This window comes from Orycteropus afer, unplaced genomic scaffold (assembly GCF_000298275.1).
Source record: "Orycteropus afer afer isolate SDZICR_OR568_19922 unplaced genomic scaffold, OryAfe1.0 scaffold00008, whole genome shotgun sequence".
Taxonomy (NCBI): Eukaryota; Metazoa; Chordata; class Mammalia; order Tubulidentata; family Orycteropodidae; genus Orycteropus; species Orycteropus afer.
The window spans coordinates 8,920,537-8,935,992 of NW_006921595.1; the positions used below are offsets into that span (position 1 = coordinate 8,920,537).

Here is a 15,456-nt window from a genome sequence, read left to right on the forward strand (position 1 = left end):
GGGAGACATAGCTGCAGGAGTAAAAGCTTTTTTAGGATGTTATCTTTCCTTAAAATCTGGTTAGATGGATAATTTCATAACCTATTTTTTTTTTACTCTTTACTTCTGTTGAAACAGGCTTCACTGTATAAATAGGAGAGGATGAGAGCCCAGAGGTAACAGAACAGCTTCAGGTTATCGAAATAACAATGTTAAGGAAACTTATCTCAGTCATGCATAAATATGCAGTGATATGGCAGAAGACACCAGAGCAGATGCAGAGAGCCATTTTGTGAATGGATTGGATTATTTAATAACATTACCTTACTGTGGAGGAAGGATTGTAAAAAAAAAAATGCCTTTGAGACAGTTTCTTAGCTTTTTAATTGTTGTTTCTTTCTAGTGGTCTTTGTAAGAGTGTAGAAGCATTCCTTCTTTGATAATGTTAAATTTGTAAGTTTCAGGTGACATGTGAAACCTTTTTTAAGATTTTTCTCAAAGTTTTGAAAAGCTATTAGCCAGGATCATGGTGTAATAAGACATAACGTTTTCCTTTAAAAAAATATAAGTGCGTGTGTAGAGTTAAGAAGCTGTTGTACATTTATGATTTAATAAAATAATTCTAAAGGAAATTGTGTAATTATAGACTTTTTATTTTAAATAAGTTAAGGAGTGGGTAGTATAATTAAGGTCCATTGCAAAGTCGTTGTTATATTTGTGTTAAGATAAATGCTGATCAGATAATAATAAGTGTGTTGTATGCAATTCATCAGGATTAAATTATCTAGATAACTTAAGGGATATCTCTGCAAGGAGAAACACCTTTTTAGATCTTTTAGATGCTGCTTCTTCAATGCAAGGAAAGGAAATAACCCCAGCGAGGTACTCTTCAGGGACACAGGTCTAGTACAAGAGAACTGTTGACGGCTACTAAGTTCAGCCAGTCTTAAAAAACTGTGCTGTTTCTACAAAGCTTTAACTACAGTAGTTTATAAGGATGCCAACGAAAGCTGAGGGTGTAGAGCAAAATAGTTCTAAGCTTCAGTTAAACTTCTTTAGGTAAGATCTTATTTACTTTTCTTTCTTAATTTTCCTCCCCAAAAGATAAACTAATACTCTTCAATGGTCTATTTCAGTATAGTGGTTCTTATGTAGTTTAACATAGCTATAAATTGAGTTTAACAATTTATAAACTCAAGAGAATAATTTATAAACCCTGTTTTCCAATCTGTCATTTATTATGTAAATTATTTTGGTTGTTTTTTCCCTTTTTTTCCTTCTTTCCCATCCCCTCCCCTTCCATGAAGATTCAGGTGCTTAACATATCATTTTTTTCCCTGCTGGAATTTTAGCATTGATATGAACCGTGGACAAGTATATTCTGCTGCCACAAAGACTGTAAAGTTCTTCATTTCAACAGCTGAGGCAAGCCAAGTGATCATTAATAAAGCTTTTCTTGGTTCCTTCAGTGGTGTTGGTAGTAAAATGGTAGGTAAAAGTTAGGCTGCAAATTCAATACATCATGAAATTACCCATCAACCTTGTGAATTCACGTTTCTTGGATCAAACATTAAGAACGAGCTGAGGGTTTTTATTAAAAGACATTTTTATCTTGTTACTGGATATGGTTGCTCTACCCTTACATGCTGATCAGGATAAAGGAGAAGGAAGGGCAAAATGATAGAAGTGTTCAGATAATTGTTTATACGCTAGAGTGTCTTGAGTACATTTTAATTCCTATGTGCATCCAATACCAAATTGTCGGGCGTACATGTGGTAGCCCTTTCTCTCATACTCTACCCTACCCTATAGGAGAGATACAGGTAGCCATTGGAATTCCATTTTTTAAAATACATTTCAGAGCTTGATTTACCTGGCTTTATTGCCTTTTCAGGAAAGTAGTAGGACATTTCTGTATTCACCAGTGAGTCGTCTTTGATCCTAAGATCACCACTGAAGTTATTTAGGTTCTTTGAACAAACATGATAAACTTCTTCAGATACTTTTTTTTTCCTTTGGCAGGAAGGTGTCTTGCTGCAGGTAACTAATGAAGAAGTGGTCAACCACAGAATCTTCAAGAAATAAGAAATTCTGTACCATCTGAAAGTAGTTCTTGGTGCCTTCATTTAAAAAGCACTTTTTTTATAAGATTGAAGGGAAATGTTTTCTGATAAAATACATATACTTCATTTTAGTACAGGTTCTTACTATAAAACAACTGCAAGTTGAGAATTGTTTGTAAAATAGTGGTATAAAGTCAGTCAGAGAAATGTCATGTTTTAAGTTAGGCTTTGTGAGTAGACATAAAAATTCTATTTTAAATACAAAGTTTATAAAATAAATACTTTTGTATCCAAATACTTGGTGTAATGTTTACACATAGAATGTGTGAATCTTGTTTTATAAATATTCAGTTGTCTAAAAGGTTGCCACCCCTAAATTTTTAAAGCATTTTCACAAATTAAATGCATATTTCCATTTTATTTTCATACTAACAGACAAATGAGAAAAAAACTTGTGGACATTATTGGCTGTCCCTAATAAAATACCGTTCCTTAATCACTGTATATTCAGCGTTTGAATACTGCTATACTTCCTATCAAATGTCAGCTCTACTGCATCACATTTAAGTAAATACCAATTTATTTTTTTCTTTTTAAATTAAGGGTTAAACTTGGTGGTGAAAATCAAAAAACATCACCAGTGAGGTTAAGGGACTTGTTTTTACCACAATTTGTTCAGGTTTCGATGACTTAGTTACCACAAAGGTAAGTCAAAACAAGTAATGGAAATGACAAACCTAAGTGCTAAAGTGTATCGTAAGCTTTTTTTTCTTTCTAAAATAATAGCTGCATTTACACACACAGACAAAATTTACTAGGATACTTTGCTTCATTCATTTGGGGGGGAAATTATTTTGAAGGTTTTCAGAAATACTTGGCTCTAGAATGTAGTTCACCTTTGAAAACAGTAAATCAAGTTGGTGTATAATCTTGCACAGTACCTCAAGACATCCACCCCTATAATGAAGTGCCTAATTGATGACTTTAAGGAAATAATTACAAATGGGGAAATGTATCATGATAAAAATGAAATTTTTAAAAAAATACATGTATATATTAGAACACATTGATTCTCCAATGTTTTACTTTCACTCGTGTATGTGTTATTGTGCTATTTCAACTTAACCTTAGACTCCTGAAAATAAGAAATTTTTCTTAAATTCGACCTCCTTCATTGCATAACAAGTACCTTTAAAAAGAGCAGTTTTAATCACAATCACCTATGTGGTGGTCTTTTCTGGTTCATGATAATCGAGTGTAAAGGGTTTTTTTTATGTGTGGGGCTGGTAAGTTCGTGCTGGATGTCTTAAAAGAAAAAGGTCATTCTGTTTGAGGACTTGGAGGATTATCCAATAGCCAGTTTAAAAGGAGAGTCAAGTAGCTTAAAAAATGGGTATTTGCTTTCAGGGAACTGAAGTACAGTACATGCTAATTTTTGATGTTTCAAACTGTGGCCATAATAAGACCTGTAATTGAGGCAGGAATCCCAAGTGTCCAAATTATATTGCTTAGCACACGTGTGGGGAGTTAAAATACATGATCAAGAATTTTCACCTCATTCATGCTCATATCTGTTACCAAAGGAAATCAAGATTTTAATAGAAACAAGTGATATGTCAAACATGGACTACATGGTAAGGTATTTGCTGTGAATTTCTTGTACTGTTGAGGATTCAAAATGAGATTTGGACGTATTCTAAACTGAAGGAGAAAGGTGCAGGCTAGAAAATGGTTTTTCATTAATGGTGTCCCCCCCCCCCCAACCCCGTGCCAAATGAGCCTATTTTGTATAGTCCCCTATTTGTATATCTGCTTAACTGTACTAATGAGAGTAACTGAAAACTAGATCCAATATGTATGAACACCTAGGTTGAACTTGGATTGGACTAGAACCTAAAGTTTGCTAGCTCCTAAAATGATTTAAAGCATAATAGATAATTGTCCTTCACACTACACCTCTTACATTTATGATAAACCTGCATTTGCTTTGTGTCTGACTAGACACAAAGACTGACTAGGTAGTAAAGTCACTGAATTTTGGCCACTATGCATCAGGTACCTTACAGACTTGAGCAGTCGGCAAAATAAGCAGTACCCAACTTTGTCTTTTTTTGTTGTTGTTGTATATATATAGGCCCACCCCACTCCTCGTACATTTATTTGATGCTCTGCCATATTTCACTGAATATATTTAGTAGTTTGCAATGGGACCAAAAGTAGCAGGTTAAATTAATAATACTCTAATAAGTAAATTCATAGAATTTTACATTGTAGACTTAGGGTGATTTCTGCTGTAATGTGACCTAAAGTGGTAATCTACTCCAGCTGACACTTGGATCAAGTAACCTGTATAATTTGCTAGCAAAATGGGGCTTGTAAAAGAACTGCCTAGGACCAATTTGGGAGCTATGGTAGTGTAATGCCCAAGGCACTACCAGAATGCTGGCGGTTCAAACCCACTACCCACTCCTGGGAAACCCAAGGAAGGGTTGCTATAAGTGGCGTCGACTCAGCAGCACGTTAACAGGACCAATTTAAAATGGGGAAACTATTAAAATCCTAATACTTGAGTAACTTGTGATACTCTGCATTAAAATTCAAGTGCCTCATTCTTCCTGGAAATAAGACTTCACATTTCAAAAATCCCAGAACGGTCATAGATATCTTAAGAAAATTCACTATCTTGCATGCTATTCCAGTTAATTTATTTTAAACATGGTATTTCTAAGATTGCTATCTGGATTTCAAATCTATCTTTTTATGTTTTGTTTTTTTTTAAATCACGTAGTGGCTCTCCTTTTGCACATTCTCAACATTTAAAAGATGGTATTAATTCCAGTTTGCTATTTGATTTGGAGTAAGTCATAACTCCACCAAAACCCTGGTTGTGTGATGCAGAAAGTGTTCAGGTGCAAATTTATAGCTGTTCTGCAGGGGAGGGATGTGGAGTCTGCTTCCTTGAAGATTTATAGCTTTGGAAAGCCTATGGGGGCAGTTCTACCATCTTACAGGCTCACTGAGTAAGGAATTGACTCCATCAGTGGGTTTGGGTTGGTTTGAGAAGGTAAATACCACACACCTACTATGAATCCAAAGTGGCCATTTTTAGAGCCATTATTTCAGACTCGGAATGTCTTGGCTAATAAAAAGCTTTTTGCTATACGCAGGTTGCTCAGTTTTGTGTTACAGGTGGGAGGTTTTGGATCCCACACATTAAAACTTAATAGTATTCTAAAGCTTCCTTTATGTTTTTGGCACTTTAGCTTTAAAGCTGGCCAAGTACTTAGTTTTCTTTCTTCCAGTTAACAGTCCATGTGTAAAGTTCAGGGAGATTTCCCATATCCATTTGGCATACTATTGCTGCTTTATTGGTAGATCCTTTGCTATGTTCCTGAATGTGGGTATCTTAGAGGAAAAACATCCAAGGTAAATTTGCTTATTAGAATTTCTGCAAAAGGGGTGAAGTGTGAATTCAAAAATAAAATTTATTTCCACAGAAAGTTGTAAGTTCATTAAATTTTGAAAAGCTTTCACTTCAGTGCTATGAGACAAATGATAACGTTAAGGCTACTTGCATTTCAAGTCGTAAGAAAAGAATACATCTTAATTCAGATGCAGTGTTTGCCTTTTCTGAAGTGATCATCTTAACTACTAAATATCTACAAAAGTGATTAGTCATACTAGGTTTTCATGTTACTCTATTTGAGTGTATTCTAACTCTTGGCTATATTGCAGTACAAGGATTTAATGAAAAGTGGCTTCCCCAAAATTTCTCAAAACTGCTCTTGAAGTCCTAAACTCTGTCCGTATTAACCTTAAAATATATTCTTAATTGGGTGATTGTAGTAGTATTTGAAGATACAAAACTTTATATTTTATATATAAACTGTCATAAAAGTTAAACTAGTTTCATTGGTTTATGATCCAGGTATCACCATTTTCTCTCACTACTTTATCCATACAGTGGAGTCTGTCTTCAGTTTCTTTCACTTTTTCTTTTTCCCTTTTGGTTTTCCTTTCTGTGGCCTGAGGTCACCAGTTCCTTGGGTACAATCAAAACACTTCCATCATGGCTGCACTGAAGAGCATACTGGTTTGGATTGACTGGCCTACCTTGGTCATCTCTCAACAACCTGAAAACATCATGATAAAGGTCATGCACTTTCTGTTTCATTATGTTAATAGCTTTGTTACATTGGGCTCGTTCTCTCTTAAGAGCTTCCTTCCTTGCTTGCAAGTTACATACATCATCTTCTAGATTCAAAATTACATCTAATTTGCGTTTGCGACAGTTCTGAGCAGCAACTTTATTTTTCCCTCTTCGTCTGATATCACGGATAAGTGATACTTGCAAGTCTGTCAGATAGTACCTGCTTAGCATGCTGTTGAAGGAATCGACAGGCATGCGGACAATTTCATCTACAGAAAATGGAATATGCAGTGCTTTAGCACGCCGTTCATCACGGCTTAAGTTTCTGTCTGCGTCATTGACATACCTACTTACTTTCTGTGACTTCCCAGGCCATGAAAAAGATTCAGAAGTGGATTCTGGTGCAGTTGGATGTAAATGGTAAGTGTGGTTATGAAATACATGTTGAAGTGCAACTTCCTCATGAAAACCAGAATCACTCCTGTGATTCATGTGACAAATAGGTTCTGGGGAGTAGCCTCCCACAGCTCCTTCCAAGTCATGTTGGGAAAAAGATTCTAAGTCAGTATTATAACCTATAGCCCCTTCTTCATACACAGAGTGAGAGGAATCGTGGGTAGTAACAGAGGTGCTACAGTGACTTGAATTTAAGGAAAGTTCAGAATCTAGTTCTTCAAAAAGCTGAGAAACTTCTACTGGATCAAAACCTTCTTCCATGGCCAAAGACATTAAATTTATCTCATCAAGTATGTTTACATCAAGGTCGCACAGAAGGCCTTGGTTTGGTAGATTCCTCATCTGATTGTCAACAAGTGGAACAAACCTGGTCACATTAGTTCCAGGAAGAGTCAGTTCAGTATTGGTGGTAGGAGGATTGAATTGGAAAAATGGTTCTTGTGGCAGTGAAGTCCTTGCTACTGGATCTCTTCTGAATGTATTGTTGGGACACAGCAACATGGCCTCATGGAGACTCACATCTTGGCTGATAGCCTGGCTAAAATTTACACTGTTAGTTGCTAAGGAGTTCAGGCCATCATAGTTACTACTGGAAAGAAGAGGCGTATCTCCCAGTGAGATGCCCTGAAAAAGTGAAGAAAAACGTTTGAACATGGATAGCCCTATTTCAACAGCAGCTCTATCACCTAATCTAACACTTCTTCCTACACTAATATGGATAATGCCCTTGGTTGTACTCACTTTTCCTAATTAAAATACAGGCAATACAATATGTGATGTGAGCTCAAAGGAAAATATGCTAAACTTAGGAAAGTAACTGTTCTTTGAATATCCTGGAGATTTAGGAAACTTGATCAAATGACTATAAATGCTGGTCTCACTTTGCTGTAAGATAGTCCTATTAAATAAATGGTTTGAAGCAAACCAAAACCAAACTCATTGCCCTCAAGTCGGGTCTGACTCATAGCAACCCCTCCTTGGGTTTCCAAGGCGGGATCAGTACGGAAATAGATTGCCCAACCCTTCTTCCAGGGAATGGCTGGTGGATTTGAACCGCCAGCCTTCTGGTTAGCAGTCAGATGCCTTAAGCACTGTGCCACCAGAGCTTCCCAAAATAGTTTGAATAGCTCAATATTGTTAAAATGTCAGTTCTCTCAAAAATTCATCTGTAGATGTATAGAATACTAATGATCTCTTTATTATAGAAATTGAAAATAAAGAGGACTTTTTTATTTTAAAAGTTATTTACAAAGGAGGGTATTTTAGGCATCATGGGCCATAAGATCTCATCTGAGCAAGTCAACTCTAGCATGAAAGCAGTCATAGATAATATGTAAAAGAATGAGTGTGACTCAAAACTTTATTCACAAAAATAGCAGGCCTTACTTTGCACATCCTTGTGCTATGCAACAGTGACGTTTTCCCTTCATCAAAACAGCAAGATTATGAGTTGTTTGGGATAAAATCTATTTATTCTGGTACTTAGAGTCTTTAACTTGAAATTGTTTGCTAGTAAATTACTAACCTATCTGGAACTTCAGTAATGAAGTTCTATTATTTCTCCTGTAGTATTTATTCTGTAGTGACATTTGTCAGGAAGAAGAACAAGCATGGGCACTTAAAATCTAAAAATACTGTCTAAATCTATCAATATCTCATTCTGTAATAAACTATAATGAAGACACAAATGCTGCCAGAAAAATAAAACTTTGCCTTGGTTTGTCAAATATTTACTGCTATTGTGCTTCAATATGGATGGTCTCAATTAGATTGTATACCTTATTTGGAAGAAGGAAAAGCATAAACATTTGTTTAATTCTGAAGTTGACATTTCTGTAAAAGTTAAGCTAAATCTATATGCTTAATGTACTTAATAATATTAAATATTACATAAGTATTCGTCTGTACCTCTGTGTCACCAAAATGAAAGCACTGTATAAATTCAGAGTGATTGGTGCAAATATGTTCCCATAAAGATAATATAATATCAGTGTTCCAGTTACCTCTAGTAAATTTTCAGGCTGTGACGAAAGCAACTGAAATAAATCTTCCAGGCAAAAAATGTCTGTCCCATTTAGTTGTCTCTGGGGAATAACACAATAAGATACATCATTCTTCCAATAAATTATTAATATTTAGCAATAACCAGGTTTTACTTCCATGCTGGATTTTTATTTTTTTCCTCTCAAAAGTTTTACATTGTATTTAAAAAAAAAAAAAGATTATAGCCAAGAAAACCCTATGGGGCAGTTCTGTCACATGGCATCAATGTAAGTTGGAATTGACTTGACAGCACACAACCACCACCATTCAACCCACTAGGAGACTGAGTGATGATTAATGCCTAAGCACTGGATGCTGCCTGTAAAGGTCCTCTGCTCACACTCCTAGATGGCCAACCTGCCTGCTCCTGCATGTAGCAAAGTGAGGATTCCTGGATTTGGGATGCCAGTCATCTCTTACCCTTTTCCATGGCAAACAACAATACCTGCTAGCAGGGTCCTGGAGATACAGATATAGATATATATAATTTGAGTTTTAACTGGAGATAATTCTATGGATTGATTCCTTTGTAAATCAAATAACCACTACCACATTAAAAACAAAAACATGTATTTTCATATAATCAAGATTTGCTTATAGTAGAGCACACTTAACATGCAGAATTCATTCTCAACACAAAATGGTAAAGCCACAGAATCTACATTAAAGCCAAGGAGGCATGACTAGAATATTCCAACATGCTTACCTCATTTCTAGAGTCAGTGGTCTTTTCTGCCTCCCAGTCACGTGTATCTGCTACGTTACTTCCATCTCCATTACTCTGCTGTAGTGATTTCTCCTGAGCTGACACCCTTTGCTCATTTTCCTCATGCTGTGGACTATAATTCACAGCTTCGTGCCTTTCTCTCTGTAACTCAATTTCCTATAGAAGTACCAGAAAAACATGCTAGCTGAAAATCCACATTTCATCAAGTAAGTGAAAGAGCCTTTAAAACTGCATTGTATTTACTGCTCAGCAATTACGAAAACCCGGAAGTCAAAAGCTAAGACAGGAAATTCATTAATTCAATACCAACTGTTTAATTCTGAAACAAAAGGTCAGTTTTATATCCTACTCTGTCAATGAGACATGGGCTATTCTAGTCTGCGTAATTTAGATTATATGCGTTTATAAGGCATCTGAATTTAAAATACTTGCAAATTTGATTAGAATTACACATCAACGTTGCCAGCAGGCAGTTTTTATTTTGTTTTCTGCTGTAAATAGATTACACCACTAAATTGGAAGAAAACACAAAGTTTACATACAAAAATCCAGAAGGTATTACAAATTCAATTTTAGTTCTCTAGAGAGTGAGATAGGTACAGGCAGTGTGGGTACAAAGAGTTGTCTTCCACTTTCTGCACTAGTTTGAATACAACAGTATGTATTCCTTTTACAGTCTTTTGAAAAAAATACCAAAGCTTTAGCATCTCCACAGATATTCCCAACCATGAGAATTTACCCAGATAACTTCTTTTACTTTTTAATTAACTGAGGAGAGAGACTTATGTAATTCAAAGGCTAGGAAAATCTTCTAGACATTCCAATAGTCACTAGCATGCATATACTGATATATTATATGAAAAACTGAACTATCCCCTTCAGCCTTAACATCAAGGCTTGTCACTCTTTCAGAATATCGATTTTTAATTTCTGACTTCGGCAACACTGCACACTGAACTAACTCAAGGACAGCAACACTCCTGCTACTCTAACCACAGAAATGTTAACCTTACCACCACCACCCCCCAAAAAAATAATAAAATGAAAGTCAAAAGAAATGGAAACCTGAAGCCAGAAGCAAGGAGCAAAACCAAAGCAATAGCGGAGAAAGTCAGATGACTTCCTGGTGACCCAACAGGTTTTGTTTCTATTAGACTGTACCTAACTCTGATGCAAGGGCAGCGGTTCACTCAGTGCTAGAATTCTTGGGTGTGGTTTCTGAAACCTGGGAATTTGATTCCCAGCAAATGTACTTTATGTGCATCCACCACCCATCTGTCAGTGGAGGCTGATACACAATGATGCTGAACAGGTTTCAGTACAGCTTCCAGACTAACTGACTAGGAAGGCCCAGTGAGCTCCTGAAAATCAGCCAGTGCAAACCTTTTGGATCACAGTGGTCTATTATAATCCTCAGACCATTAACATGAGAATGGGGGCAAGACTGGGCAGGGTTTCATTCCACTGTCCACGGTGTCACCACACATAGGGGCAGGATGTGACTGGATGACAGCTAACAAGCACAAATATGACACACTTGGCCTTCCCTCATGACAATGTGGATGTCTTGTTCTTAGCTCAATCCATCTCTCCCATTTGTGCACTGGATCCCAGCCCTACTTTTCTATAACTTCCTGCCTGCACCAATTATTTCCTCTTTAATGGATAATTCCACAAGAAGATGGGGCAATCTACTTCCATTAGTGATACTGCCTATGAAAACCAAGGAGGGCTCGCTATGAGTTGGGGCCTACTAATAGTTACCATCTCTCCCTCCCATCTTTAAAATGGTTTCCTGGTTCTGCTTTTCTATTTAGATCCTATCTCACTTTTCTACTCCCCTTTAGAGAAAAATCCTCCAAAGCACCCAAACTCAGTGTATTCTCTCCCTCTTGAATCTATTCCAACAAGGACTCTGTTCCCATCACTCCACTGAGATAACCCTCTCATGATCTTAATCTCACCAAATCCTCCTCTTACCACACCTATCAGCAATATCTGTCTTAGGTTACTCCCTTTTCCTGGAGTTCCCTTCACCTGGCATCCATGTACTCTTTATTCTTCGTCTACCTTGCCAATAACTTCTCTACTGATTATTCATTTTCCCCATCGCTATACATGGCAGTGCCCCAAGGCTCAGTCCTCAGGCATCCCAGGCTCTTGCCTACCTCTTGGCCTTTATGAGCTGTTCCTGCCAGAAGGTTGTCCTCTGCTCTCCCTACCCCACCTCTTTTGTGGCTTTTTTAGGTCTCTATCATTAAAACTCTGGTAGCATAGTGGCTAAGGCACTTGACTGCTAAGCAGAAGGCTGGCGGTTCAAACCCACCAGCCACTCCTCGGAAGGAAGATGGGGCAATCTACTTCCGTTAGTGGTACTGCCTAGGAAACCCAAGGAGGGCTCCCTATGAGTCGGGGCCGACTCGATGGCACATAACAACAACAACAACATTCAAACATCATCATCTCTCCCATCAATATCCATCTTCCTTATCTTGCTTTATTTTTTCCATAGCATTTACCACCCACTGATTTATCACTATTTATTTGTATGCTGTATGTCCCACTAGAATGTTGAATTTCTTGAGGGCAGAGGCTCTGTCTGCTGCATGCACTGCTGTTGCCCACTGCCTACCACGTGACAGACCTTTAATAAATGTGCGTTGAATAGATAACTCCTAGACACCACACCCTAAGACTTTGGTAGGGATCTTACTTCTGATGGGATGAGTAAGCCATAGCCTTGTTCTTTCTTCCAATTACAATGCTGATTCCTACCCACACCTGGGGAAGGTAGATAAAGGTACTTGGTACTTATCTTTTACCAAGGTGAAGTTTCTTTTGTTAAACCTGGAGATAATCCTGGATTCCTAAGGCAGCTAACTTTGTTTACAAATTTGCTTTCTATGGCAGAGGACATGATCTTGCTTAGAGTCATAAAGGAAGATCTGCTGAAGTAATCTGCATTATATGAGTGAATATAACACACATACACATGAACTGGCATACATGAAAATGTTACCTATAACCAAAAAAACCAAACTCAGTGCCGCCAAGTCAGATCTGACCCATAGCGACCCCTCCGTGGGTTTCCAAGGCAGTATCGCTATGGAAGTGGATTGCCCAATCTTCCTTCCAAGGAGTGGCTGGTGAGTGAATTGCCAGCCCTCTGGTTAGCAGTCAAATGCCTTAGGCACTATGCCAGCTCCCATGTTTTACATAAATAAGCAACAGAAGGATCCAAGGAGTTAATGCAAGACAAGATCAAACACACAAATTGGAAGTAAATGTTAACCTGGGAAAGGTTTATTGTAGGGAAAATTTTTAGTATGTAATGAAGTTTGGGGGAATCCCTGGGTGGCCCAAATGGTTAAATGGTTGGACTACTAACCAAAAGACTAGTGGTTCAAACCCATCCAGAGTTACCTTGGAAGCAAGATCTAGTTATCTGCTTCCAAAGGTGTTGGCCTTCAGAACCCTATGGTATAATTCTACTCTGCACACTTGGGGTCACCATGAGTTGGAAATGACTTTATGGCAACTAACAACACAAAAATGAAGTTTGGTAATAAGCAACAACAACAACAACAACAACAAAAACCACCAAACTCACTGTCATCGAGTTGTTTCCAACTCATAGCAACCCCTCCTTGGGTTTCCGTCTGTCTAAAACTTCAGGAAAAGGAGAACTGAATGTATCAGACAAATTATGTATGACCAGAGGAAACATTGCAAGAAGCAGAAATTAAGCTAAAAATCCTATCATATAATGGATCACAACTTAATGAATAAGACAAGAATCAATGAGCACATTCAGATATAAACAAATAAATAAACAAATGAGGGAAAACTGGTCTTTACAGTAGAAAGCAGCTAATAAATATAGAATGATGGATTTAGAAAATAATAAATGTTAAAACTAGGAGTAAAAGTTTGATGAGAAACAAGATATTAAAATAATCTCAAAGTATCATCCCACAGAGTATGTGTTAGGTATAAAGAGAAAACAGTAACACTATAGGAGAAACATGGCAGGCACCATCTTAAAAATAGTCAAATGTAGCATCACAATACTGAGATAAACCAACATCATATGCCTCCTGCTATGATATGGAAAAGGACCCGATACCACATCTGTGGTATTGCTGCCCAAAATTCACAGCCTTAATCCAATCATGCAGAAACATCACACAAATCAAAATTGAGAGTCCTTTCATAAAAAAAAGTAACTGCTTGCCACTCTCCAAAAATCTCAACATCAAGAAATACCATGTCTAGGAACTCTTCAAGAGTTTTAAAATGACTAAAGAGATTGGAGAAGCAAATGCTATTTATGACCCTGGATTCAGATGCTCATGCAAAAGAGGAAAAAAAAAGAAACTATAAAGAACATTATTGAAGTAATAGATAAAATTTAAAAATAGATAGATAAGGGTTACATTAATGCTTGTTGGCAAATTGATTCCAACTCACAGTGACCTATATGACAAGAGAAGAATAGCCCCACAGGGTTTCTTAGGCTGTAAATCATTCTGGAAGCAGAGATGACCAGGTGTTTTCACCTGTGGTGCTGCTGGTGGGTTCAAACTACCAACCTTTCAGTTAGCACCTGAGTACTTAACCAGGGCTCCATTTATATTATTGGTATATTTCCTGATTTTGATAACTGGCTATAGAAATACACATGAAAGTATTTGGGGAGCAAGGGATAAAACAGCTCAGATTCACTCTTAATGTTACAGAACAAAAAGAATGTGTGTGTGTGTGTGTGTGTGTGTGTGAATGAAAGGCAACAGGCTTTGCGAGTCCAAACATGGTCACCCTTTGCTTTCAGCCAGTTCAGTTGTTTGCTAAATCATTCTTATGTAACTTCTGCGGGGGTCGCCAGGTACGTCCAAAGTCCTGGCATGAAGCTGCCATAAAAACTCCTGCTTTCCACCGGGGGAAACAGAGATTTGAACCGGTCCTGCCCGGACCTTCCTCATATGTAAGTTTCCTTAATACACTCCGTTGCTACCATCCTAGAGTTGCCTGCTTCATTCTTTGGTCTCATGGCACCCTCTGTATTTGGAGGCAAATTTTAAGTTACTGGTCCATGCAGTGACAGTACACACAGGCAGTCCTTGACTTCTGACATATTCTAGTTACAATGAACCATACTCACGATCTTTTTTTTTCTGACGCATCTTACTGTTAGTAATATGTATCACATACAGTGCTGTGGCATGTAATTTGATGATGTTGTTGTTCTCAGGTATTCAAAGAGTGGATTTATAACAGTACTAATAAAAGGCAGTAATAATGAAAAAAGAAAAAAAAAAGGTATTTGGTTTATGTCAGAACCATTTACAACAGAGTTCATCAGGACGGAACCCCCTAACACAGGGACAACCTGTTTGTGTGTGTGTGGAGGGTGTTATGAACAAGGTCCATTCCTCAGTCTTTAAGTTGAATTTGTGGGTAAGTCAGAACAGATGCATGTGGTTCTTATTTGGTTTTACTGTAGTGCAAGAAAAGGATCTCTGGTGGAGCAGTGGTTAAGGCACTTGGCTAACTAAAAGGTTGGTGGTTTGAATTCACCAGCTGCTCCATGGAAGAAAGATGAGGCAGTCGGCTTCTGTGAAGATTTAAAGCCTTGGAAACCCAATCAATTCCAACTCTGAGTTGGAATTGAATGAGTAGCAGTGAGTTTGGTTTTTTTTTTTTTTCTGGTTTAGTGTAAGAAAAAGGTGGAAGCCTTTCCAATGATTTAAAAGCTACACATGCAGCAAGTGAAGATGATTGTGATGAATAATTTGTTGTGAGTAGGAGTTGGTTCAATCCTTTCAAAGTGAAGGCAAATTTACATGTGCCACCCAGCAACCTATATATGTATGTATAACCAAACCAAACTCATTGCTGTCGAGTCGGATCTGACTCACAGCAACACCTCCTTGGATTTTCGAGGCAGTATCACTATGGAAGTAGATTGCCCAACCTTCCTTCCAAGGAGTGGCTGGTGGGTTTGAACTGCCAGCCTTCTGGTTAGCCACCAGAGCTCC

The 15,456-nt window shown here is 37.5% G+C and overlaps 1 protein-coding gene across 1 annotated transcript in view; it reads right to left on the minus strand.

Annotated features, from left to right (window-relative positions):
• Positions 1–6,018: 6,018 nt before the first annotated feature.
• Positions 6,019–15,456, minus strand: part of NFE2L3 (nuclear factor, erythroid 2 like 3) — a 42,054-nt gene continuing 32,616 nt past the window's right edge. The window contains exons 2-4 of the mRNA XM_007946484.1: positions 9,398–9,574; positions 8,652–8,732; positions 6,019–7,272 (exon numbers count right to left, since the gene is read on the minus strand). Of these exons, the coding sequence (XP_007944675.1) occupies positions 6,019–7,272; positions 8,652–8,732; positions 9,398–9,574 (1,512 nt within the window). The remainder of the gene's footprint in view (positions 7,273–8,651; positions 8,733–9,397; positions 9,575–15,456) is intronic.